Raw genomic sequence first — 26,028 nt, 5'->3', positions numbered from 1 at the left:
AAGTTGTGTATTTGAAGGGTAGAGGGGAAAGATACCTTATGAATCTTGAATGACAGACCTTGGATTTTCTTAATGGCATAATAAAAATTCAGGAAATGGGGGAAAAACATGTCCAGCAAATCTTAGATACACGAGAACCACAAAACTCCGGCAGCAGGCTGCAATTGCATAAATTGCTTGAGTCCCTTGATGTCTAATCCCATTAAGCTCAATAAAAATGTAGGCGACTAAGAAACCCTCAATATTGAGGACTTCTGATAACTAATAAGAATTTAAATATACATTTTACAGTCTGTACTTTTAAAAATGGAAGTGCTGATCTCTTATGTCTGTGAAATAAAACACATCAGGATACCTTCGTGCTGTCTCTCCTCTGGGTCCCTTTGTTAGATTTGTTTCTGGTCAGGATCTTTACACACATACACGCTTTACCTTTTTACTATGTGACTGATTTTCTTCTGCAGTCTTTGTGGTTTTGGGAACTTGTATTGCTGTGCAGCTGGGAACGAACCCTGACTGGATGTTCTTTTGTTGTTTTGCTGGAACGTTCATGTTTTACTGCGCACATTGGCAGACGTACGTCTCTGGAACGCTGCGCTTTGGCATGTAAGTACCTTGGCTGAAAATAAAACTGAAAGTTAGGCGGCTTTCCTGTCTGGTTGCACTTGATGTGATTGTGCTTCAGATCCTTAGAGCAGTAGTGAATTGTTTATATTCAAATACACACACTTAGAGCTTGTGGCAGCTATTACCTCTTTGATCTGCAATTAATACTGAATGTTACTTAACTTGTTTTAGGAGTGGTGAAGTAGCCTTTTGTCATATTTGTTAATTAAGAACTTCTGATGTGATTTCAGCTTAAATAAGGGAATCTACCTGGGTTTTCATCCCCAAGAATGGAATGCTGTTGTCAGATGGTGGCAGTCTGGCTTTAGTATTCAGTTAACTGCCTTTCTCTTGGTAGTGCTTGACTTGTGATGATGTTTAATGATTAATGTTTACTATTATACACTATATTTTAAGAGTTATGGCTTAATTGACACTGCTCCTGCAACTTGAAGTTCTGAATCCCTTCTAGTTAGTTTAGACCGTGGTTCTGCCAGTAACGAGACCAAAATTGCAATGCCAAGAAAGTCAACAGCTGAAATCCCATTTACTGCTGGGTGAGGATATGTGGGGAAACAGAACACAAGGACTCGGTGAGCTGTGGGATTCACTAGCCTTCATGTGGAAATGTACATTCATTCTAAGTTTGCTTTTATAGGTCTAACAAATATATTTCAAATGAATACACCGTAGAATGATTTTTGCATCTGGAACCCTCTGAAATTTGCCTTTAGTTTGTCTGGGATTTTGAAACAATGCTACAACAAGCAGCATTTATTTACAGTCTATTGATCTGTAGACACCCGCATACTGCTAAAACAGTACAAGTGTGGGCCTCTTGTCTATAAGAGTTTCTATTGGCAGGGTACTAATGCAGATTCTTTTGAGAAACCTCTGTTTCTGGTCAAAGATTTAAGGTGTTGGAGTAGTTTTCAATGTCTACTGGAGGAAGAAAAGAAAAAAATCTATACCTCTGTTCTAATCCTGACTATACCAGCGCAGATTGACTGAAACTATTCTGATACTTCAATCTTGAAAGCAAGACATCTGGCTCAAATCTTTTACTGTTTTAGGCTTCTCACATTTGTGCTATATCAAAGGTCTCAATACTGAATGCTTTTAGCTCCCTTTGAACTTTACAGGGCCCTGATCATTAAAGTGTTCCTGTTATCGATCAAAGAACACAAAAACCCCAACCTTGGCATGTGCTTGACTTCATGGATGCAAGTACCAAAATCATGCGATTTGCTTTTGTGCTCTAGACAAGTGTGTATGTTGGTCCTGGTATTCACTGTAACCTTGCTTTTTGCTTTTGTGAAGAGTCTTCATATTTTGGAGACAACATTATTTAGCAGATACTTTTGGTCTGCGTGGCCTTATATTATGAGAATTTGGTGATCCATCATTATGTAGCTAATTTAGAGAAGGCAATAAGCACACAAATATGTATTATTATTTTAGATAACAGACAGCACTGTCTAGTAAACACATTTGTTTCTTCATTTGCTCCGTGTCAGAAGGTTAATAGACTGCCGTAAGCTGACGTTCATTTCTGTGGCAAAAACTCTGAGACTATTTGTCCAATTAAATGATTCTTACTGTTTCATACTAGGTTTTTCTGAAGCTTTCATTTCACCAGTCATAAAACTGAAAAAAAATAAGTCTGTATTTTATCTACCCTTTCAGATTCACTGGAGCACACAGGCTTAGGTATTCTTACTCCTGAATAAGTGGAATCAGAGACAGCTGTTGAAAGGAGCTGAAAAGTTCTTAGTGCACAGTAGCATTTTCCTGTCTGTTTATCCTATGCCAAAAATACAGAGGGGGCTGTGAACTGTAGTGATGTTTTAGGCAATGTGACAGCACTTCTAAATTGCTTCCCATTCCAGAGAAGCGAGAAAGAGCACATAGTTATAGTCTCATCACAGAAATACAATAAGCAATGTCTGAGAAGTTGTATTTCATTACAGAGATCTGCTCAATAAGCAAATTGGAAATAGAGAAGAGCAGCAGACCGCTAAAGGGAAATATTAGTATTTTACTCCATACACACAGCTCGAACTTGAACAGTTAAATGTATAATCAACTTGGCTTGCTGAAAAAATCCATTGTCTTTAAAAAAAAAAAAGACAAATTAGTGTCAGATTAAGTGTATGCTTGCAGAACAGAATGTCCAATTCATACATGCTGTCACTGTACCAGCCTTGACAATTCAGTGAAGCTGTACAGAGTGCACTTTGTGTCAAACTTTATCTGCAGAGCAGAAGTGTTCACCCTGAGGGAGGAAGAAATGGGATTGCTTCTGCTAAATTCCTATGGAGCGTTGCAGGTAGAGTAGGAAACCTATTATTTAATTGTGCCCAATTACTGAATAAATTGACTGTGCTAGTTCTTTTTCTTCCTACTGACAACTGTGGGGAGCTGCCCTGCACAACCCTGGGACTGTAGAATAATCAGTTGAAACGGTAAGATCCTGTAATCTTTCTCCATCTTTAAATGATCACGTAACTTTATTAGATCTTGGCAGCTGATGCAGACTTCAGAAAGCAAGTCTGTGTTGAGTTGGTTAAATAGCTCAAAAAAATAGCTAGAGGTCAGTGTTGACTAGAAGTTCCCTGTGAGGAAGTTGAGAAGTGTCTCAAAGAAAGTTGGGCTGGCTGCAGTAAAAGTCACTATGGTAACATCAGCAGCACAAAGGCAGCGAGGAGCAGCATGGATGGACTTGTATGCAGCAGTTTTGTTTAAAACCAAACACCTGATCTGGGAACGGGCTCATGAATGAGCAGGAATATACTGCACGTTTGAAGAAACAAAAAGGTGATTCTGAATTGTAGGAAAACATTCAATGTCGAAGCAGTCCAAATAATGACTTTGTTCTCATGTCCTGTTTTTAAGATCAGTAACTGGTTTATCTGGATTGCGGACTTGCTGTGCTTCAATACAGAATGAGCTTTGTTTCAGGCTTAGTCTTGTAGGTGTTCTGTAGCTGGGGCTTCTCTGGTTTGGAAAAAGTGAATTTTCTTCTGCATTTCACAAAAATCAAAGTGGCAAGCCCCGGTGGGCTTCCACATGTCCAAGCAGATGCAAATCTGGTATTTCAGGAACACGCTGCAGAAACCAGAGCATTAGGGAATGTGGTGCACAAACCCCGAGAGGGATTTGCCTGCTGTTAGCTGGAGCCCAGGAGTGATTACTAGCTCTGGTTCTTGCAGATCCAAACTTAATCCACTTGGATTCGGTACTGTACGTGCTCACTGTTCTGGCTTCCAGAAGTATATTAGGAGATGTCTGCTACGCAGGTTCGGTGCTGTATCCAGCCTTACAAGGTCAGTGCACAGACAGCCTGACTGCTAAATTCCAGATGTCTCCAATCCAGGGTGGCTGGAGGTGAAGCTACAGCTATCATTATTATTATATAGTCTGTCGGATCTGAGCTGGGTTCTGCATTGCAACTTGAGTGTTGTCTTAAAACAGGTTGCTTTTCAAAAAGCACTGGTAATGCACAGGTCATGACCTTGTGTGCTTGGCCATGCTGGACTGGGGGAAGTGCCAAACCATTTTAAAACCCCAGTGGACACTCAGCAAGGGTCTACCTAGAGACATGAGTGTGTTGCTGCACCATGGTCTCCAGCGTTTCTCCTGTGAGTTACTGCATTATCTGGTTTAGTCCAACATTTCTTAATTGGAAAAAAGGAAAGTTGGTGATGGTAGAAGTTATAGGGTGTGTGTGTATAATTATACACACACAATGAGATAGAAATTAGTTTCTAAGGATGCTTCATAAAGGCACATCAGTAAACGCTGAAAGGAAGGATCAGTTCTTACCAGCTTTTCTATAACTGAACAGTTAAAGGTTGGTCTTCACTCTTTGAAGAATAGTCCCCAGAGAAAGCAAAAGAATTCAGGCTTGTCTAACAAAACAACCATTATTGAGGAATGTTGGAGAATTTGGGGGAACATTCTTGTTCAGTGACACTGTAGCAGTGGTACATGCAGAAGAGCCCACTTGGTAATGGGTTGGTTTAGGAAGGGGAGAAGGTTAATTTGGTTAACCTGCTGAGCCCTTTTGCCAGTACTGCCACTGAGGTATAAAGGCGAGATAGTAAATGAGGCTGTATTTCAGAAAGCAGGTAAAATGATGCCTCTTTAGCAGTTAGCAGAAAGAGTGAGTTTGTTGTCTTGGATAGACAATTCACACCAAATACCAAAATACAGAGATGGAAGCCTTCCAAGTCAGAGTTAGCACATTGAGTTCTTGCTCCTGGGAACAGCTTTAGGATCTCAGGGCTACGCTAGGAGATAAGGCAGTAATCCCCGTGATTATAGATAGGGCTTAAAACTTTCCATTTTAGGAGTTTTTCCAACACTTTTTGAAGAACTTTAGCACCTTGATTTCTGAGCTTCAAACTTCCCTCTGCAAATAAGAGTCCCTCTTAATGTCACAGGGGAATTGGTTTCTCTACGCTTGCAAGAAGGATGTGTTGAAGTAGGGTTGTGGTAGGTGTTAAGTTTGCTGCTTGCAACCTGCCTTCTGTGCACTTCAGTCACTCATTGCCACCTGCCAGCTTCTCTGTAGTGCTTGGTGTGCATCGCATAAATATGTATAAGTGCCTTGCTACAGCACTCATACATACAGCTGAAATTGCTGAGGGCTGATGTAAATGGTGTGGGAGGTTTTCCACGTGATCATCCTCTTCCTTTTCCCTCTCACAAGTCCCTTACCAGTGTTTTAAGCCAGAAACCCGGTGGTCATGTGCAGAGATGCTGCTGCTGATGATTGTTTTGCCTTTATCATTGAAAGATGTTCTTACTGCCCTGTGAAATAGTGAACTTCAATGTAATGAGGTGAAGCATGTGGCTGTTGTCTGACCTGTACAACTTTTCACGTACATGAGTGAGCAGCAAAAGGAAAAATTTACATATTGATATAAGTGTATTAGAACAAGGAAAGGACAGGCTCATTTTTAATATTATTTTTACTTCAACATGAATTTCCTGTAGCTGGAAATATTTTTAATTCATTCATTCCTCTGTACAGTTTGCTTTATTCATGTTATTTGTATTTCATTATGTCCTGTCCAAGTGAAAATGCTGGGTTAGAATGAGTTAAGATTAAACTCTGTAATAATTTAAAACTAAGCATTTGGACTTCTAGCATGTGACTTCTAACCTTTTTTTCTCTTGTGTTGTGATGATGAACATTCTTCTCTTGTTGCAGTGGTTCCCTTAAGAAAACAATCCTTTGTCTCATGCTCAGATTCATAGTTCATTGCCCAGCCTGAGTAATCCCACTTGCATGCTTAGTAGATACAGATAAAACAGATGGAAGAATCATCATTTCTCAGACCAGAGTGCTGCTACACAGAGTATTAAATAGTAGACATACCCCCTTGAATTTTCCAGCCTCGTAACTTCTATTTTCTGATGAGGCAAGAGTGTTTTTCTTTTCTACTATGTTTTGCTATATGGGACTCCTACAAGGAATTCTGTATGTGGGGAAGGGGGGAGGATGGGACAGAAAGGCCCCCCTTAGCTGCACAGAATATTAACAAGAAGCTGTATTTCTAGTGATTGACTTGATTTCAGAGCCATCTTCAGTGTAAGTACCTGTTTCCTGTTGTTCTTGGTTCACTTGCTCAGGAAATCTCCCAACTCCGAACTGAATCCTTTCGGCTCACGATGCTGGGCAAGGAGCGAATTGACTGCAGCTGTCTCTAAACTCTGCAACTTGATTCAGTGGTGGCCTTTGTAAGGTCTAATGGCTAGTTTAATCAAACAGGATCTCTTAAGAATTGCCAGTGGAAAATGCTTAATAAATTAGCACTGACAAGAGTATATTCTGGATGCATGACTAATCAATTGTGTGTTAATTGGCTCAAGGCTCTCACCAGCTTGACAAGGGAACTTGCAGAGCAGGCAGCGTACAAAATAAGACTTGTCACTGCCAACATCTAAATAGAGTTAAGCACATGCTGAGGTCAACGGCCCCTTCTTAAGCTTTCCCAGATAATGTTTAAAAAATGAATCCATGTCTGGATTACAAATATCACTGAGTGACGTAGGAAAAAAAGGAAGAGAAACTGCAGCTGTTCAAAAGTACCAGAGTTAGCTGTGGTGTTTGTATATGTGACTTTCGCTTCCTTTATTCCCTAAAATACCAAATCTTACCTTTTCTAACTGTATACCGTATTATGTGCTGTGATAATTCAACTGACAATGCTTATCAGGCTGAAATTCAGTGTAACCTCTCATCAAGCACAGGACTGCCTGTCATAACTGCACTTCTTAATCTCTGTCAGTGTGATCACAATGAACTCTTGTTTCCTTGATGTACCTTTTTAATCAATTGGCATGTTACTAGATGGTTTAATGTAGTTTAATTTGATCACACTTTAAAATATTTTATAGTTACGGTAAAGTGCAGATTTATACCACTTCTATAAGGACTATGTGTGGTAGTTGTATCTCTGTTGGCTACAGCATGTTTTTTCATCCCTTTCTGTTGGGTGAAAAATAAATATATACAGGACGGAGTTCAGTTACTGCTGAGTAGGGGTCCAGAGCTCACATGACTCTTTTCAGCATTATTTGCCAAGAAGCCAAGGAGTCGTGTGAGCAGAGGGAGGTGGTGAACTGAAGACGCAGTCTGCTCTACAAAAAATACGCAGTAGCATCTCTAGATGACAAATTAATATATTCAGTGTTATCTGGAGATCTGAACATAGGGTAGGGAGGATGAGAGGTCCTGGATTATGTTTGGTCATGAATTTTATTTGCTGTGACTTGGAGCAAGGAAGTTCATTTTGTTTCCTCATGCACACACCAATGATTGTTTGCCCATGTGTTGCAGTGGTACTGTAAATTGCAGAAGCTCTGAATGGGATTTTAAATGCATTAAAAAAAAGTATGTGGGTTACAATATTTTTAACTCATTAATACTCTCATTTTTATCGTGGTCATTAATCCCCTTCCTCTGACTTACCCTTTAAATTGTCTCAGTGCTGCACCCTTAGTTTTCTGGACTTTATTCTTTGTGCTGTGACTGAAGATCCGTTCTAATGGCTCCATATAACTGAAGTGCTCAGGAAAATGTTTTGAAATGTTTCTTTCCCTCGTACGTAGATTTGATGTTACGGAGTCTATGCTCTGTACAATAGCAATCCAGCTTCTCACAGGATCTCTGGGACCCTGGTTCTGGAACTACACGGTAAAGTGAACGCTAACGCTACCTGGCAAACCATGGCATGGACTAAGCAGACACAGCGCCTTTGTCATGCACGTAGTAACTGGTATATGAAAAGCATCTGTCTAAGGGTATTTCACAAGTGCTTTAATACCAGGGGGAAAATGTTTGGGAAATGTGAATGAGCAGTAAAAATCCAATCTGGCTGGAAATAATCTTTCTTGAAAGCATTGTGTTTGACTTGAAAACAAAGCAAATACTGCCAGTTAAAAAGAGTTTGCTTTAAACACTTATTTTTATTTTGTCACGGTTCTGGCTTCACCTAAAAGCTAACCAGGGTTGTGGAAGCAGCTCTGTAAGTGTGGGTGTAGAATAATTTTGTCGGAACAGCTGTTTAAAGCTGTAGAAACTTTTTTGTTATTGCTGTTTAAATACTTTTCCACCAGAAAAAAAGAATTTCTTGGCTAGTTCAGGGAACTGTATGCCGTGCAATAGCATTTAAACAATAATTTAATAGCAATAGCAATATGCAATAGCATAAAAGTCACCAGTTAGTGGTTAAAAACACCAGGTTTGAACTATGCCACTTCATCTGTGTAGTCCAGTCACTTAACTGTGCTTGTAGCTTCATTGTTAAGGAACTTCATTTCCTGGTTGTCTTCATTATCAAAATGCTTTTCCTTATGTCTGTGCTAAATATATCCTTCTCTGCTCTGGTTTACTGCCTTTAGAAAGGACTTTCTCTTCCTTATTTCAGCTTTTTTTAATACAGTGTATAGTGGTGGTGGGGGTTGCCCCACCACTGCCAATAAAATGGTGACATTGAAAGTAAGCAAGTTGAGTTCCTTGAAATTTCACAGTTGCCTGGCGTATTAGCCATGACTTTCCTTTGAAATATTTGAGGATAGAAGAATAGCTTTTTGATAGCCTTCTTAAAATTGCATCAGATTTGAAATAAACCAGATTTTTTTTTGTTGTTTGTTTACATACCCTTTGTTAAACTTGCATTGATGTAAATTGCACTGATTTGTTTTTTTCATGTAGTGGTTCAGCCCAATCTCTGCTTTCACAAGGCTGTTAGTCCTTAATTAGCAGCTCTACTTTAGATCAAACAATATCAGCAGTCTGCTAAATCATGCTGTATGTGTATCCAGTGGCTGCATCTGACAGTTTAAGCCAAGTGCCAGTTAGGCATGCTCTGAAGGTAGTCAGATGACATGATTTTTAAATACTTTGTTGACAGTCTATGAAAGGCTGGAAATACTTAATCTCAGGAAATGGTAATGTAGCAAGCAATAACTTGAGGGAAGGAAGAGCTTAATCAAGATTTTAGCTTGTTGTGATAACAGCATTATGACTCTGCCCAAGGAGTCACTTAGGGCGAAAAGAAATCCCTTAGTACCAAACACTGAGAGACTTCTGAAATCACCCCTTGGTATGATAGTTCTGCAAGAGGAAGCAACTTTAATTCTGTAAGGACAGCGAGTTGTTTAAAATGGATGAGGACAGATGGCTGGCTGTTGGAGGAGAGGGAGGTCTGATTCTCTGCACAGGTGACCTGGAGCTGATGGAGTTGTGGCAATGGACTCTCTCCCAGCCAAAACCAGCACAAGGTGTCAGTCTGTACAGACTCTACCTGTGGTCTCCACCCTTGGAAAGGATGCCTTTGCCATTCAAGAAGGAGTTTGTTTCGCAAATAAATGCAGTGCTTGGTAGGAGTGGTGTGTGTAGTGGACGAGCCAGGCAGGCCATTTTGTGACTTTTGCTCCAGTAACAGCATGCCAAGTGCTTGCTTGTGACAAGTCCACTCATATACACTAGTTTTAATCAGTTTTTAGGCATACTGAATTACAGCGTAGACTTAATCAACTTCTAAAATTCTCACGTACGTAGTTTCAGATGCCATCTGGCATCTGTTTTAGTCTCTAATAAGTGAAGATACTGCTGCTTCTAAGCCATTTACTGAGAACACACAAAGCATCACACTTATTTTACACAGTTTGAGGTCAGATGGTAGAGATTTTTGTTTCAGTATTGCACCATCTGAGATGGATAAGCTACAGGAAGTGTGTATTCATGCTGTTCTTTTTCATCTGAAAGCTGTTAGATGTGATAAACATTTGTAATGAGAAGGTATAATAATGTAGCCCTCTCAAATACTACATGATCTGGCAAAATACAGAAGTGAAATAGCTTACAGTGCTTGCAACACGGGTAAACCTTGTACTTGTGTGTGCTGGGCAGTAAGGCTTTTTATTCATCAAGGAGGAGAAAAAAATGTCTTAAACTGTTAATGAAGTTTGCTTATGCCTTTAGCCTATGGAGAAATTATTTAGAAGAACCTGCTGGCTTTAAACAATGGAAAACAACAGGATTTGGGGAATCAAGTTAAAACAGGTTTACTCTAACTTGCAGTGTAAATGTGCAGAATTCTGAAGAGCTTCAGCCCTGCCTCCCTGCAGCTCTGCAGTGTCACCCTTCGGTACTCGTACTGCTGGAAGGTGACTTTTGTTGTAATGTTTTACCTCACACTTTGGTGCTTTTTTTAGAGACCAGAATTGGGCAGTTTTAATACAGTTTAGCACAACCATATCAAGGAATTGTGAATAAAGGTCTTTAAGATGAATCTGGGCAATACTCAGGCTTTTATAGGAAAGGAAATGTTAAAATAATAGTCTTCCTGGTAATCTCCTATTATGTCAGAAAACTGTACAGTAGTTTGAAAACTAGCAAGTAATCTGCGTTGAAGTTTGTCACGACAAGGAAAGGCAGAGTAAAATGTGTTGAAGCCTGCACAGTAAAATCCATGTCGGTCTTCCTGCAAGAACTTCAGAATGTCCTTTGAAGCCTCGTAGGCATTCTGCTGTCTTGTGAATTTAGGTAGGCAGGGAGCGAGGGATTATATGTGCATTTAAAACCGCACAACTTTTATGCTTCCATGACTTTATTTGAATTAACACCCCTAGATATTCTTGTTTACAGCCTTTAGTTCACACAGGTGGCTGGTGCAGTGTTGACATTGGTTGACCTAGTCCCTGCTTGCTATCTTCAGTTCTGCAGAGCTGCTGTTTATTGTTCTTTCCTAACATCAGTTTGCTGCAGAATCCTTATTTTTTCAGGGTCATTTTCAATGTTTTTCTCAGCTTTGCAATTAGATGTTCTGTCTCCGCATGTTTAGTTTGTTAAAATATTGAGACAACAAAAGTTCTTTGTTGCTTTGTCTTCAGTGTCTGATCTTTGTTCGTTGGTTCTTTGCCTGAGTGTTCCTGGTGATCTTAAAAACTTGAATCAGGGTCTTCTGTTTATTTTCTAGAAGATGAAAAAGTTTATTTGAAGAAGTGATCTTTGGAACTGGACTGCTTTGTGTCTGTTGAGGAACTGTTACAATAGCTTTATGTCCATCTGTTGAAGTGTGGGCATGTCCTGGGGGAAATGGTTTGTTTCATTTTCTTCATTTCATAGCTATCGGGGATCCGCTACATATTGTGCACTGTGGCTCTGCATCATTCTGGCAACATAAACTGTTTGGGCAATGCTGACATGACTCAATTTGTCAGGAAACATCGGGCAAAAAACCTATGGGGTTAGGGGAAGTGTGGCTCAAGTGATTGCTGAAAATATCTCAGTTAAGAGTCTTTAAGAAACCCCCTTGCTTGAGCTGCAGAAGTCATGCTGTTAGAAGAAACAAATGGAAAGAGCTTAGGATGTCCACTGTAGCATTTAAAAGAGTAAATAAATACAAACACAAGGAGAAAATAGAATCAGACTCTGAACTTGCCAATTCCCTTCTTGCTTTGAAATGTCTTTGCTTTCCTACAGGTTTGCTTATGGCACCAGAACTGGTTGTGTGCAGTAACTGAATTGGGGGTTGGGGGGGATCTGCAGTACCACAGGCCTTTTCCCATTTTTCGTTTCCCAGTGCTGTGGGTTTTTTTCCTTGTAGGGCCTATCTTTTTCATTGAAGTTAAAATATTTTGTTACTACTAGCTGGCAGATGATCCACTACTCCAGTTTGCATTTTCTGTAGTCCTTATCATGGGAAGAGGCACTTCAATGTGCAATGGAACTTTATGTGGAAAAAATACAGTACTGTTTACGCAGTATTCAGGCAGGAGCGTTATCACCCTGCTTTGCAAATAATATCCTTAACCACTGAAGCAAGCTATATGTGTTTTCCCTCAGAAGAGCAGTGTGGGGAGTACAGAAAGGCTTTAGTTGATCTACATCCAAACTGAGCAAGCCACTTTCCCTACAGCCCTGCTTTTGCCTGGTCATTTTATTAGGCACCTTCCCAGTTCTACCAGAGTTTAAAAACAATATGGTGACTGAGGCAATTTATGGATCTTTTTATTACTAGCACGTTTTGCCTTGAAGCAATTAATAGAATACGAGTTAATGATTAAAGTGTAGGAATGAATGCCCTCTAGACTGCGTGATTAATGCTTTCCAGGTGGTGCCATGCATTACCTTTGCTCAGTATCTTGTCAAAAGCACTGCTGCTTTGTTTTCTAATTGCACTCTTTCAGCTATGTTATTGTTAACATTTTAAGGGCTGGTTAGGACTTTTATGAACACTGGTAGCAGTCCGCTGCCTTAACTCATTCCCATTTATTCCTCCTGTTCCTCCCTCATCCCCCAGGTCTGTAGCTGCCCAGTCGCAGTGTCTCAGCAGATTTTGTTCAGCTGCCAGACGAGGCAGCCCGGCCGTGCCGCTGCCCTCTGCGTCGTGCTGCCATCATCTGTGAGGCCACATCGAATGGATAAGGAAAGCTGATGCGCTAGGAACTGGAACGGGAACCTTTTTTTTGGTTGGGTTATTTTAGCTAAGGCAGTTTTCCGACCCAGGTGATGGCTTGAGACTGTAGTGCTGCCACAGGGGAGAAAGTGGGACCGAGCAGGTGGGTTTTGGGGGGAGAAAGTGGTAGGTCTTCATAGAAGCTGGGATGACTGCTCCTTTTAGCAGCAACATGGATTTAGTCCAGTTTATGCTGTAGTTGCACAGTCTTTTTAAATTCAAGATAAATGAAGAGAGGAACAGTGTGCTGCTTTTCCCTTTCACCCAGCTTCTGTTTCCAAATGTTGTTTCCTTTGGTCAGGCTTTGAGGAGCTGCCTGTCTGGATTCCTGTATTCTTAAATTAAGTAGTGGCCATTTGACATACTGCAAAAAAATATTACTGGATAGTGCCAGAATCGGGCATGTACTCTACTGGTGTCAAGCGTGTCTAAGTCATCTAACAGTGGTTTTAATGAGTGTAGGAAGTTCACAGTCCTTTTTCATCCTTGGTATTAAAGAACTTGCGCTTTAATTAGGTGACAGTCTAGGTGTTTAGTTTTTCCTCGGTTGGTTTTGTGCCTTTGTCTTCTGTCTTAAGGAGCCCTTTGATGTTAACAATCTTCTCTATGTAGCGTTGAAGTTAAGACTGCTATTTGTTCTGCAATATGAGATTCTTATAATAAGTCAGGGAGGAGTTTTTAACCAAATATACTTGCAGTTCATTGCTGAACCTTTCCAGCTGCCTGATGCCATTTTTATTTGAGTTGGGGAGAGCAGAGCTACAGGCAATGGAGCAAAGGTTGTACCATGCCTGTGTAAAGAAGATAATGCTGTTCTCCCTGACCTGGATCCCTGCACTGGTTCCATGGATTTGGTTTAGTGCTTGGTTTTGTGTAAGACACTGTCTTTCAGAATATCTTGTCTTTTATGATCTGAATTTTTTTTTTTAAGTATATGACCTTACTTTATTTTGCTTCAAGATTACTGGTGCCAAAAGAAACCTGGTTTACTGTCCAAGGAAAGCTCTAAATTTGGGTTACTTACGTTAGTTATTAGTCACTGTTTCTGTGAGCTTTCTCAGTTGCTTTATGTTCTTTTAGGTCATTTGACAGTGGTAGTGAAACAGGCTAAAACGCGTTCCTGTTTAACCTGTGTGGGTTCAGAGTGCTGCTTCAGCCCTTCCTCATTTGGACACGTTGAAAACACGTTTCCATGCTGACTCCAAAAGCTAGGAGGAAGCAATTTGCATTTAATCAGATGCTATTTCTCTTTTTGCATGGCTGAATGTTTTATTTTCTTTTGCAAGGTAGCTCAATGGCTTAATTTGTTTGTATGGGGACTGAAAATGTGAATTTTTATAGAACATTCTTTCCTCTTTTTGGAAATTAATTTTTTCTCCAAGCCAGTTCCGATTGCCCAGGCAGGATTGTTATTGAACAAATGAGAGTACAGGAGGACACCTGAGGCTATTTCCTGTGTATCTTGTGTCTCCACATTTGGTGTAGTGAAAAGAAAATCTGCAAAGCCAAGGCATGTAAAGGAAACTGTCGTCTGCTCTAGATTTCTTCTGACAACCTTGGCTAAACTTCCCCATTATACGCTGAGAGTTTGGCCAGTTTGTGGGTATTGCTGCTCTCCATCTTTATCCTTTATGCTCCCTTCTGCTGCTCCGCTGCTCGCTTACTTTGTAAGGGGGGAGCAGTGGTGCTTTGCAATAGTCGGGGGCTGGGTGCCTCGTATCCTGTTTGCCTGCGGTCGACAGCAGAATCGGCACGTGCCCTGCGCTTCGGGGGTTGTTCAGAAAGTCGCCTGGCTGATGGGAAGGTGAGGTTGCACAGTGGGAGGTGGCTGCAGCGTTGTTGCAGCCTGCTGCAAGCAGCAGCCGCCATGCAGAGAATCTGTAGTAAAATAAGAGATTGCACTGAATGCCATGTACCGTGGCCCTTCTGCTTTCCTGTGCTTTGGGTGATGTTCTACGAGGAAATTAGATGCAGCCTCATAACTATACCTTGTAAGTATTGATCTGCTGCTGAAACAAAATTATGGTTTTGGCCAGACTGGAGGCTCTCAATTGAGAGGATCCATTCCAAAACTGGAGAAAAGGCTGTAGAGAACTTGAGGTAGCACACTGATCTGATATTAAACTCTAATTATATGGTCTTGTAGCGCATTTAAAGCAGACAGACAAAAAACCCACCCCTGAACCGTTATTCCACGGCGCCAATGCAGTTGGTATCAAGAGTGTCTTTGTAACAGCACAGCATGTATTCCCAAGAAGCTGTTTTGAGTCTTTCTAGATAGAACTGTATAATCAGTGATAAGCAATATGCCATAAATACTTCACACTGACTCGAAGGATTCTTTTTGGCACAATACTTCAGTATGAGTTAGTGTTACATGGCTTCACGGAATACACCAGCAAGTCCATCCTCTTTTGTTTCGCTTGTATTTTTCTTTACTTCTATTTCTGGAACTGGTTTGTATAGCCATTCTTCCTTCTTGCTAGCTCCAAGACTTTTGCATGCCCTTTAAAACCAAGTCTTAAATTCAGTCTTTTTCTACAAGCCTTTCCTTCTTACCCTTCTACAAACTACACTAGCTACGCTAGAACCAGGAATGGTTTTTCTTCTTGCTGCATGCTGGGGACAGAGTTGTGTAACCTTCAGCAGTGCAGCTGACTACTGTATACATTTGCATAAACTCTTCAGGGATTTGTTTTGCTGTTTAAAGTTTGATGCTATTCAGAGAGACTATTCATATTAAAAAAATAGGGATTAAAAATATTTCCCCTGAATTTTGTTGTCTGAAATAAATTCTTTTTTTTTGGTGGGCCAGGTTAAAACTGAATGTTTATTTCTGCAGCTGGCAGTGGGCAGTTCAGAGTTCCAACTGTTCCTCTTGACAAAATGGATTTTTATTGCACTGTGAAATAAACCAAAACATATAGCACGGCACGGGCCTTAATTTTAATAATAAAACTAAAATATATTTTTGCTTTCTAAAGTATCTATAAATTTTGTCTCTTCTTTTCCTCAGTGTTTTGGAGTTTCTATACTGTGCATGATAGAGGAGAGCTGCTGAGCTTGCAAATAACTGACTTGAAATTGCTTTCAATAATTTTGCTTTTTTTGGCTTTTTGTACCTAATCAGAATTGATGTGACTGAAGTACAAATCTTCATAATAATCATGCATTTACTGGCAGTGATTGGAGGACCACCTTTTTGGCAATCTCTGGTAATTTTGTTCATGTTCTTATTTTATCCTTTTTATAGACTGATAGACCCCTGGAAGAACTGCCTGTATATAGTAGCACAGGTTAATTTGTGAGGGGAAGTCTCCCTTTTCCTCATAAATGGCAATACATGTTTTGGCGTATAAGTCACATGGCAATAACTGTGCATTCTGATTTTATCAGTGTTACTGAAACAAGCTGTTATTCTGTATCTTGTGTTTGCAGGTAGAGAGCTATCAAAGGTTGCACAAAGTTAAATGTACCTTCAGAGCAGCCCAGCTTCCTTTGAGAGAGCCGGCCAAAACTTGGCTGAGCCTCATGCAGCAAGCTAGATCAGCAACGGAGGAGTACTAAATTGGATTGAGGATATGGGGGAAGCTTTTGGAGAGCAGTTGGTAACCATCAGTAGATAATTTGGCCTGGATATGGCTGACAACTCCTATCTGTATGGGGAGGGGGAAAAAAGTCACTTTTTTTTGAGCAAAGATCATCCTAATTAAGCAAGCTGGCTGTATGTAGATCCTGCAGGTGTTACATAGGTTTATGAGGCCATGTCAGCTGGCAGTTTAAGGGCTGTCATGAGTTGACTTTATATTTGCATTACCAAAACCACATTGGGCTATCAAAATGGCATTAGCCAGAGAAAAGCATATGTGTGCATATATTAATAATAAAAAAGATCACCACATTTCTGGAAGAAACATCTAAAGCATTGATTTCCTGGAAGGTTTTCCTTCCAGACTATTGATCTTTTTTTGTGTACTTGATAAATTCTTAAGGTGGATAAAGAAATATTGATTTGCAATAAAACCAAGAGATGGCCAAAAAATCACTAAAACATGTCACCCTAAATTGAATAATAATAAATTAATTTCTAATCAGCTTCGTGTAACTGGAGAAATGAACCCTCTAACACTGTAGAGAGTCTCTAGGAAAAGGAGCTAACTTTGGCTACCCCAATTTTGCTACATGTGCTTTCAGGCTTACAACCACCCCCCAATTAATGATGTAAACTGCAAAGGAAATGCTGTCTTAAGACAATGAGTGTGGATAGAATTAATTCTAAAAAAAATGAGGCTACAAGTCAGCTTATTGGTACCAAACTTTTCCAGAGAGATCAGCGTGGCCAACATCCCCATGCAGCTGCTATTCTGCATTACAAATGGGGATTTCCCAATTCATGCTCTGTTAGCTTTTCCCTTTTTTTTTTTTTTTTTTTAAAAAAGGGGCAAAAAATGCTGCGACAGCAACCTCTGGTACAATTAAGTGCAAGGTGGTGTTTACAGGCACTTAGAAATTACTCTTTTTCCTGTTATTTAATAACTTAAATCAATAACTCTTTTAAATAACCTATTAAATAACCCTTTTCAGCAAAATCGTGAAACCTGTTAGAAGTTCTGGGTTGCAGCAGCATTTGGTCCAGTTGCTTCCAAAAGATTAAGCTATTTTGTTGGATTAATGGAGGCATTTCTACAAACTTGATCAGGTTTCCTATAATAATGAGAGATTTTTCATTCAGTGTGTGAGATTTTGTGTTTAGAGATAAATGTTATTTGCTACTTGCAGAGCAAAATATATCACACAGCCCTTCCTTACCCTACCCCCCTTCCCCAATCCTTTAATGTTTTGTGACATCAAAATTGGTGGTTTGTTATTTTTTGGTTTGTTTCTATCTGGGGGGAAAAATAATGGAATAAAATGTGGTTGTGAACTCAAACATTCCACTTTCTTATGCTAACACGCAAAAAGCGTAACAATCTGAACAGGCTAAATGCAGAATGATGTATTTTGTCAATTGTTGCTTCCATTAGCTTTTTTTCTGCCCCTCCCCCCCCCCCCCCCCCCCCCCCCCGAAATGGTGTGTACCTGTATTGGCTTCCTTCTTTCTGTCAGTGTAGATTCTCTTTAAAGTGTGTTAAAATGCTCTTCTGCAAGGCTTCTGGAGCTTGGTAATTTCTGGTGGATGGTGAGTACAACTGCAGCTGTGATCCTCGTTTGGAAAATGTGAGTAAAGTGAGAAAGCTTAGGTGCAAGTTGTTGGATGCTTTGATTATATAGAGGGTTTTTTTCTGTTTGAAGTGAGAAAAACGCTCCATTTGCTTGAGTTTTATTTCACGATGTCATCTTTAAAAGCATAAATGCTTCACGAGTACAAAGCAAGCTTGGTTTTGGCCAGCTATGAGTTGTTACTCTTCTTGCAGTGTGACTGAAGTGCATATAGACACAGCTTTCAACTGCAGCTGGGATCCAGTTTGTGCGGAGACTCCTGGACTCAGCTGCCCAGCTGGCGGTGGTATTTGTGATGGAGCTAGCCAAGGAGCTTCTTGAGGAAGTGTCTTAGTCCACTTAGAGATGCATTGTCTCTTACATGCTGCTTGCATGAGCCCTTAGCTGTTTCCCAGTTATATATGTATTTTTTCAAAATCCCAATTAATGCTGCACAAAACTCTGGTGGCATCTAGTCCAGAGACCTGACATTATTGTTCTGGCAAGTGACTCCGGACTGACTTTAATCCAGGCTCTGGCACTGTTAATCCCTTCTTTGCCTGCTGCCACTTGTTTTTATTAACACACACGTGTTGTTTTTCCCCAAAGCTGGAATGCTCCCTCTACCAGGATGTGCCTGTATTCAGAAGCTTGCTGTGCCAAGCAGCCTCTCTTGTAGTCAGTGACAAGGGGTTTAACAGAGAACGTAATTTGCTTGCAAAACGTTTGGCTTGTGATACTTTTCTGCATTATTGACAGTGTCTTCTGAAGTTCTGCACACACCTGACTTCTGTGAAACCTGTGCAATTACCGGTCAGAATAATTGCATGGACTGCAGTGATCTATGGAATACCAGACAAGGAGGTCTTGTGGCTTGCCCTGTAGTGTCCTTTTATTTGAGAAGTCTGGGGCTGCAGTGCCATTTTGTAGGAAGATTTTCCTCTCTCCCTCTACTCAGGGCATTCCCTCACCCCTGTGATATTTGCTTGCCTTTGCTGCTTCCAACTTTTGGCCTTGCTGCTTCCATTTTGTATGCAAAACAATTTAGCAGGCGCTGGCCTTTTTATATGTCTCCTTTGGCTTTCCTCTGCTGAATTTCTGTATGTAGCTTTGTTTCCTGTTAGTTGTTTCTGCCAGGTAAGTGCACTGTGATACCTATCACTGATGCAGCTATTCGTGGAAGCAAAAAAGAGAGTGTTAATGAAGCGTAACTGGCCAAACTGGGTGTCGTAACAGTATGATCTCATCCTTCTGCCTCTCCAAAGCAGCATTCGCAGATGTGTTAGTAGTAGTCGGGAGTTCACGCGGTGTTCTTTCCAGCAGATTCCCCTTGCCTTTGGGAAATGTCGAACTTAATGTCTTTTGACTCCTGTAAGAAGCTTGCCATTGTTTTCTTCCTGTGGCAGAGCAAATTCACCCCACTCCTTAAATGCCAAAGCACCCTGAGGCAGAGGGCAGCGCGGGTACCTGCCTTCATTAAGGCTGAGGAGAGACCTTCAGGAGTCCCGTGCCCAGTAACATTAATGGTTGATTACAGTTAGAACTCCAGTCTGGGCAATGTATGCCTCTTGTTTACTTGTCATTACTCTTTCTTTACTGTCTTTATCTTTTTTTGATTTAACAGCACAGTCTGAGCAAGGGAGAAATATGCTCACAGGGCCGTGATTTGGAGAGGTGGTCTGGGAGTTCATCTGTAGGCTGCCTGAGAGCAAGGCATGAAGAGTTAAAGCTGGCTCTGCCTCTTAATTAATCCCTGAAAAGGTTGAGAGATTAATTTGAGTGCAATGGAGAACTGATGATCTTTACCTGCTGAAAGCTACACTGAGAGTGTAACTGAAGGAAAATAGAAACAACTTGACTTCATTTGGGCTTCTGTATGTAGTTGGACGCCTGGTTGTTGGGGGGCCAAGTGTGTTTATTCAGTTGAGTGCTATGACTTCAGTTCCTAAATCAAGAGTTCGTGAAGATTTTTAGTAGTTGTTTAGAGGGAACTACCCAAAACTTCCCAACTTTATCTATACATTTGCTTCCATATTTCTTGTGGGTATTTTTAAAACTTTCTTCTCATCTAGTTTCTCCTGTTTTGCTTGAAAACATTAAAAAAATGAAGAATACTGCTTTTCTTTCAAAGCTGCTTGTGCTCATTTTTCACTTCTTTAGCAGCCTCGTTGCTTGCCATCCTAGGCTGACGGGCTCTGAGATGTCTTGTCTGATCTCTGTTTGCTGCCCTTCTCTTGCCTGTAAGATAGGATCCAGTTTCTCAAGGGACTTGGTTTAATCATCTCCAACGGCTCTTGCTTTGCCCAGTTTGATCTTGGGCTGCAGCTGTGAGTTTTACAACCAGCTTCAGAAAAGATGCCTGATGCCTTTCTGTCCCATGTAATAGCTGAGTGATTTAGCTAGCAAGTTTGTGGTTTCTGCCCGCTTGTCTGCTTTTGATGACTTTTTTTTCAGGTAAATGAGGATAAGTCTGGCTTTATAGGAAGCTTGGTGGGAGGATTACTGGAAAAATGCACATTTCTCTGTGCCTTGTAGAAATTGAAATCTCTGTATAGCAGAGAAAGAACAGCAAATAATGTGGTGTTGGAAAGTGGAGTGTTTGAGTGCACCAGAAGTATTAAGCCCAATTTTAGTTTGCTTTTGCATATTCTAACTTCTTGTCTCTCTTCTGTTAAGATCCCAATACTGAATATTCAAGTGAAAATATTCCCAGCTCTCTGTACTGTCGCAGGAACAATATTCTCCTGTACAAACTACTTTGGTGTGATCTTCACAGGTGGAGTTGGCAAAAATGGATCCACTATAGCAGTAAGTACTTTGTTCTGCTAGTTACTCTTCAGCACTCTATGGCTTTTCAGCCATGCCTTTGTTTTTATGTAACATAATACCTCCTACATGTGAAACATTTTCCTTTCAGTTCCTTGCTGACTTGGGGAAAACCAGTTAAGATGGTCTCTGTGAGAATAGTAGCTTTAGGAGTCAAGAGTTTTAAAATTTGAGTGATTAAATGTACTCATGCTACTTTGATATTTGCTTCCGAGTTATTCATATAAAACAGGTTACACAGATACCACCCACCACCCCCAAGAGTTCATAGAAAAATCCCATGCAAAAAAATTCATTCAGAAGGGAATTTATCAGGAAGATTGATTATGGTTTTGATCCTTCTACAAGATCTGTACTACTCATATTACCAGTGAAGAAGTACAGGTAGAGGTATCTGCACAGGTACCTTGTGTCTGTGAAGGTGATGATTGATTCCAGAGCGCCAGGAGTTTTCCAAAAAGCAGTTCTATACCGCTGTAATAATTATTTGCTACCTAGAAGCCTGGTTTGGTTGCTTTCTGGCTGGCACAGAGGAAGCGATGGCAGTAGTGTCTCCTGTTACTTGCTAAAAGCATTAGCCACTGCCTGTGTGGCAGGTGTCAAAACTGCACTACTTGCTGCCTAAAACCTTGTTTTCTTCCCCAGCACAACAAAAGTTCAACCACATGCTCAGCTCATGCTCACTCGAGTTTCACCACACTTTGTTCCTGTTAATACCAGTGCTCAAAGACATGTTTTTTAATGTGATTTTAATTAGAAACCACCCACGTGACTGGCTTAGTGAGGTTTCTTTGCAACATGCATGTTTTGTTAACCTAATGCTTTAACTTTAATCTCACCGTAGGGAACAAGTGTCCTTTCACCTTTTCTTCATATTGGGTCAGTGATCGCGTTAGCTGCAATGATCTACAAGAAATCTGCAGTGCAGCTCTTTGAAAGGCATCCCTGCTTATATATACTTACTTTTGGTTTTGTATCTGCTAAGATAACAAATAAACTAGTGGTAAGTGTGCCAGAACCTTTGAATTTCTTCTTATTGCAGTAAAACGTTTTGTAGATTTAAGTCCTCTGGTTATTCCATTGATTGACTTGCATCTGTTTGGGTACTCAAGTGATACTTGTGCTTTACTTATTTTCAGTAGCTTGAAGGTGCAGCAGATCCTTTCCTCTGTTTGAAAGCGGAGTAGTAAACTTTAAGCTAATGCCATGGTTATAGTGCCGGAACAGCTTACAGCTGCCTGAGTTTTCTCCCCCTTTCCCAGCTGTTTAATCACTCTTTTACAGTGTATTTACACGTGTGTCTGATGAGCTGGGCTGGAACAGAGATGGCTGAAACCCCCCTCATATGCAGGTACAGAGGGGAGGAAAGTTTGGAAGAAAGAGAGAAGGTTGACAGAGCTGCTGAGGTTTGGAACAGCTGCTCAGGGTTTAACTTAACTGCTATTTCTCTCCAATTTTTTTAAATTATTCACGGGTTCATAACAGATGGCAATGTTATCAGGAGAGGAGCCCCAGCTGAACAGAGGGAATGAGGGATTAAACAACTGCAGCCCTGCACCATCTCGGTTGTGCAGGCACGTGCTGTGTTGCCACGTGAACTGGATCAGTGTTGGACATAAACTTTTCTTCCACCACGAGTTTTCTTACAGGGACCAGTTTACTACACAGTCACATCAACAGCTGGGCTGGTGAAAGTGAGGATGTGGTGTAGGACAGCCTCTGTGCGTGTGTGGGAGGGTGGGGAGGTTGCACTTGGACACAAAAAGATGTGATCATCAAACTGTAACCAGAGAGAGGTGGTGGATCCTTACGGGATGGGAACGTGTGGTGGAGTGAGGGGAACACCAAGTGTCTCTGATTTTTGAAGATCTAGCAGATGTGAGTTTTTGTTTCCAGGCCTTTCCTAAACCTTAAAGTTTACCAGTCTACTTCCATTTCACCGTTTTGTTTCTGGCAGGAAGAAGAGTTTGTGGGCTGGAAAATGTGTTAGGTTTTTCCCTGTAGCTACATTCTTTGTTCTAGTAAAAGATACTTCTCTGCAAACCTTGCATCTCATGTAGCTGTAGACTTTCATGGTTAAAATAGTATTGCTGCTTCGACTGAAGTACTTGATATCTTACAGTGACGTGGCCTGAACTGTAGCGCTTTTGACTTTGTATTCTGAAATCATTCTACCTTGGCTCTGCTGTACGTTTTTTTCTTAAACTTCCCTTTTCTTTAATGTAGGTTGCACACATGACCAAAAGCGAAATGCACCTGCACGACACAGCGTTCATAGGCCCAGCGCTATTGTTTCTGGACCAGTATTTTAACAGCTTTATTGATGAGTATATTGTACTCTGGATTGCCCTGGTGAGTATGGGCTCACTTCGCTTGTCCGTAACCGCTGCAGGCGTTTGCGTGCTCTTTCACAAATCGTGATGTGCTGCCGAGCCTAGCTGACTTGCCTAGTCAGTGATGGGACTGGGAACCTACTTGACTGAGTTGATTTTAAACAGACCCCATGCAAAGAGGTAAACATGGTTTGCTTGTGTAGTTTAAACAAGTTCTAAAGCAGTGTAGCAAATATTCAAAGCTTAGAATAGAATATTTTGAAGGTTTGTGTTGGGTTTTTGTTAGCAAGGCAATATATTATGTGCAGTGCAAGCGTAGTATGGCTGTGCCCTTCAGTTCTTGAAAGCATGTCTGTCTGTCAGTACTAGCAGCACCCGTTAGGAAAAAATACCTGAAGTTAAACTCATATGTGCTTATCTCAAGTGTTATCTACCAAAATGCAGTGTTAACATTTTATTAAAATTGATGTTTTATGTATGGTTATCACCATTCAGAGTTAATGGGGTATTTCACAGTATCTGTATAGTTTTCCCTTCTCTGACTCTAGAACTAAGAGTCTGTATTCTTACAAAGCTGGAAGAAAGCCCAGCACACCTAGCAACTCTTTTGTCACTGAGTGATCGTTCCTACAGAGCTGAAGATTTAGTTTGTTGAAAGAAGACCCTAGTGTTTTTATTCTGATGTATGTGGGTGGTGTTACACTCTGAAAACATAGATCTAAATGTGTGTAACATGTTTTGTGGGGTTTTTTTTCCCTTGGCAGATCTTTTCTCTCTTTGATTTGCTGCGATACTGTGTCAGTGTGTGCAATCAGATTGCTGCCCACCTGCACATCCACGTATTCCGAATCAAGTCTGCCTCCATGCATTCGAATCACCATTAGCGAATGGGGAGTCACCATAAGGAGAAATAAGGAGTTGGTTTTCCACATGAACAGATGTGAAGATATGTAGGAGACTAAGGCAAAAAGCAGATAAGAACAAAGTAATTTATAATAATCAGTGTTGTATAACTTTTATTCTTTGTTATCAGTAACACTCCTTAACTAGTCTCCTGCCTGAGAGAGTGAATTCCAAGTACACCCTAGTCAATTCTACATGTAGTCAACTCTGTTGGTTCAAAGCCCAGGAAAGCATGCAGGGAGTAATGCTCTGTCTTTGTAATTACCTTGATTACAAAATAATCTATATATGGTGAATGGATCCCCAACAACTGAAGTTTCTAATGTAGTATGATTACAGCTGCAATACAACTTGCTTTTAATTTTAATATTTCATCATCTCTTAGTGAAATACTTGTTTAGTGTCCACTTGAAATTTATTTACTAAAGACCTGAGCTGGTAAAACCAGAGATATCGCACTAGCTTGTGTAGCTGAAGCAGCTGTCAAGGTTTGAGTCCAGACTGATGTGGGTTTTTTGCTTATGCATTGCTGATAAAGCGGTTTCTTAATAAAGAATGACACACTGAACAGGGTTCTGCAAGCAGAAGGGATGAGCGGCATGCAAAATAGTGTGGTATCTTTGTCAATTAATTTTATTTTTTTAAATAAACATTATCTAAAAAGACAACTTATTTCTCAATTTTCTTCAGTGGAAAGACTATAAAAATAAAATTTTACTCTTTACTTTTTTATGTACAAAACTTAAGCAAAACTTCCTTTCTGCTCTTAATAAATAAGAATTGTGAGAGCAACAGTTGTCTTCAGATGTGTGTGTTGCTCTGTCCTACTTAGACTTCTGAAGTACAATTCTGCCTGCGATTTAGAAAGCAGTTTTCTAGTGTTTTTATGGGCATAGTGGTGTCATTCCAGGATCTCCAAGAGTTGGTTGGTTGTGTTTTTTTTTTTTCCTGCTAAATAGTGCAGTAAGTTTGGGGTGGTTTGTTTTTTTTTGTTGTTGTTATTTTAATACCATTTTAAATGTGGTGAACTGCATTAGGGAGGCTAAATTAGATTTGATGGAGGGTTTAATTGCGCAGTGCAATGTGTGCCATGGGCCCTGGCACTGAGGGGAGCTTCCGACCCTGAACAGAATGCCTGGCCATGCTGTACAGAGCAAAGTGTGTCTCCAGAGCAGGATCTGCTGTGGCTGTCGAGGAGCTGTTTGAGAGATGGTGGGGAACACTAGGAACCTGGTGGCTGAAATCCGTGAAAACCATGGAGCTTCTCACTCCAGATGGTAAGAAAACGGCTCTGTCTACTGAGAACCCAGAGCACAGCAGTACCTGAAGACAACTGCTTGTGTTGTCTTTGAAGGGATTAAGCACATCTTGCTAAAAAGCAAACAAAAAACCCCAACACCAATAAATCAAACTCCCAGTTGGCCACAGGAACTGGTGACATGTATTTCCTGTGATACCAGAGCGATTAGCAAATGTGCTCGGGAAGTGGAGTGAGAATTCAGCTCCTGGAGATCTTTTAAACCCCTTCTTCCAGCTCCCTAAGGTCAGGCTATCATGGACAGAGGTCAGTCTTCCGAAGCTGTGTCCTTGTCCTTGCAAAGACACAGGGCTGCTGGGGCTCAGCGGGGAGCGCAGGAGGAGCACGGCTCCAGGGCCCTTGTCTCTGCAAGGGAAGAACTGGGGCTGGCCCCTGTCTGGGGTGTTGGAAGTGGAACAGAAAGGCTGTCCTCAGCTGAGCGTTTAGCGTGTGGACGTACTCTCTCTTGTGTTTTCTTTAGGTGGAAGAGTCTTGGTTCCTTCGCACGGGGTGATACTGTTTTAACAAGTGAGTCTGAGGGTGTCGGGATTGGGGCACTGGGGAGAGGAGAAACGGCCGCAGGGTGAGGAGGAAGCTAAAGAAGGCTTCCCGCTTTGCCCTTGAGCTCCCAGGCATTTGCATGCTTGTGAGCAGGTATTTTATGGCAAGCTCTGGGTGACCTGGCCCTGGGGGCTTGCAGAGGGTCCCTGCCAGGCTGAAGCCTGAAGGAGAGTTTTCTTCCTGCATCCTGCCTGCATCCTTGGGACACGGCTCTTGAGTGTCCTGGAAACATTGGGGTCCAAGTGCCTTGGGACTGGGAGCATCTCCGGTGTGTCAGGTGGCAGCTGTCTCTATAGTATCACCTAAATTCCAGCTGTATCTTACA

The 26,028-nt window shown here is 41.0% G+C and overlaps 1 protein-coding gene across 4 annotated transcripts in view; it reads left to right on the top strand.

The window, feature by feature from the left end:
• Window positions 1–24,513, top strand: part of CEPT1 (choline/ethanolamine phosphotransferase 1) — a 32,030-nt gene extending 7,517 nt beyond the window's left edge. For 3 of the 4 annotated variants that reach the window (XM_056362090.1, XM_056362088.1, XM_056362092.1), the window contains exons 4-9: window positions 465–606; window positions 15,715–15,799; window positions 20,460–20,591; window positions 21,454–21,612; window positions 22,836–22,961; window positions 23,707–24,513. In XM_056362090.1, the coding sequence (XP_056218065.1) occupies window positions 465–606; window positions 15,715–15,799; window positions 20,460–20,591; window positions 21,454–21,612; window positions 22,836–22,961; window positions 23,707–23,826 (764 nt within the window). In that variant the 3' untranslated portion in view covers window positions 23,827–24,513. Of the gene's footprint in view, window positions 1–464; window positions 607–7,728; window positions 7,814–15,714; window positions 15,800–20,459; window positions 20,592–21,453; window positions 21,613–22,835; window positions 22,962–23,706 lie in introns of all 4 variants that reach the window. The other variant, XM_056362089.1, reaches the window with a different exon arrangement.
• The last annotated feature ends 1,515 nt before the right edge of the window (window positions 24,514–26,028 follow it).

This window comes from Falco biarmicus, chromosome 16, assembly GCF_023638135.1.
Source record: "Falco biarmicus isolate bFalBia1 chromosome 16, bFalBia1.pri, whole genome shotgun sequence".
NCBI lineage: Eukaryota > Metazoa > Chordata > Aves > Falconiformes > Falconidae > Falco > Falco biarmicus.
Note: the sequence above shows the minus strand (reverse complement) of the source record. Positions and strands in the feature narration are given on the sequence as shown.